The sequence below is a fragment of the Xenopus laevis genome, chromosome 9_10S, assembly GCF_017654675.1.
Source record: "Xenopus laevis strain J_2021 chromosome 9_10S, Xenopus_laevis_v10.1, whole genome shotgun sequence".
Classification (NCBI taxonomy): Eukaryota; Metazoa; Chordata; class Amphibia; order Anura; family Pipidae; genus Xenopus; species Xenopus laevis.
Window position 1 is genome coordinate 92853947 of NC_054388.1, and position 1593 is coordinate 92855539.

At 37.0% G+C, this 1593-nt stretch overlaps 1 protein-coding gene across 1 annotated transcript; it reads right to left on the reverse strand.

Annotated features, from left to right (window-relative positions):
- Nucleotides 1–365: 365 nt before the first annotated feature.
- Nucleotides 366–775, reverse strand: pdp2.S (pyruvate dehyrogenase phosphatase catalytic subunit 2 S homeolog; the record flags this gene model as incomplete). Its single annotated transcript, NM_001096888.1, is given in 1 exon segment — nt 366–775. A coding segment is annotated over 1 exon segment (8 nt), but the record flags the coding sequence as incomplete, so codon positions are not given.
- Nucleotides 776–1593: the final 818 nt, after the last annotated feature.

Genomic DNA, 1593 nt, shown 5'->3' on the forward strand with positions numbered 1-1593 from the left:
AATACCACCTCCCATGTATTATAGGGCTATCATGATACATCATCTGTGAAGGAAAAAGGGTGATTTTATAAATTATTAAATAGTGTATAAATATCTAAAACCTACAAAAACCACATATATTATAAAAAACATGTCAAATTAAAATCTTCATTGAGGCCTTTAGGCGAAAGGCCTCAATGAAGATTTTAATTTGACATGTTTTTTATAATATATGTGGTTTTTGTAGGTTTTAGATATTTATACACTATTTAATAATTTATAAAATCACCCTTTTTCCTTCACAGATGATGTATCATGATAGCCCTATAATACATGGGAGGTGGTATTTTCCAAATAGTTGAACTAAAGTAAACGCAACCAGGGGCAGTGAGTAAAAAGTTTTTTATTAAATGAAGATATGTATGGTCAGTTGTAACACATGTTTAATATGATGCATACTCATTTACATTGGTTTTGAATGAACTTTAAGAGTTAATTGTATAAACGGCACTAATGAGATGCCACACAGGTGGGATGGGAGGAGTTAAGGGTATAAAAATATGGCACTGTGCACTTTGTAAATTTATCCTGAAGAAGGGAGGCTGTGTTCCCCCCGAAACGTTGATTGTTGGTGGCATTAATAAAAGGGGCACAATCCCCGACTGCAACATTGGTGTGTGCGGACCGTTTTTTGAAATTGCACAGCAGTAAGGAGACCGGGCTTGGTCAACGGAGAACCAGCACCACCACGCAGAATAGTGGAAGGAGGTGTGCGGTAATACAAGATTTCATTGCACCATTTCAGATTTGACCATCTCAGAGCAAAAGGTTAGTAATAATTGTACAGCAGCAAAGGAGACCTTTTTACACATTCAAACCTTTTTAAGTCAATAGGGTTTATTTGGTGAACATTGGTGAAATTGAGGTCTTGGCTGATGTATCTTACAAATTATGTATTCACTTTTTGCACTATTTATTTATGTTTTCATTCATTTATGCTGCTAGTATATTGGGTATGGCTGGAGTGAGCCACAGGTACCTTTAATAAAGATTTGTTTTTGCCTTCTAAAGAGTTGTTACTTATGTTTATGTTTTCATATTGATATTTTATTAAAGTTACATTTTGTTATATAAAGGGTGCTCTCGCATTACAAGTTGATAACAGATGGTTCATTGGTCTTTATTTGTCCCATTTCGCTTTGCAGCAAAATTCACAAATTTATTTGCCGGCGGCGAAACGCTGAAATTCACCGCAAATTTGCACCTGGCAAATAAATTCTCCCATCGCTACATTCATCCAATCATCCTTATACCAGTTTAGCAAACTGAGGCTACAGAGTTGAATTAAATTCCATTTCTGTCTACAGGGGTTCCATATACTTTCGTGTGGGGCCCTCCAACAGTCTTCCCCGATCGATATCTGGCTGAAAGTCTGTCAGATGTTGATCAAGCAGGGTTAAAAATCATGTTGGATCGCGGACGCATCTGTAGACACTATCTCATGCATTTGTGTTCCACTACCCAGCACAATCTCATACACACTGAGCTGAGCAACAATGTGTCAATGGGCTGGAATCTCAAGGCACAATATAAATCTATACTTGAGGCTGGCAC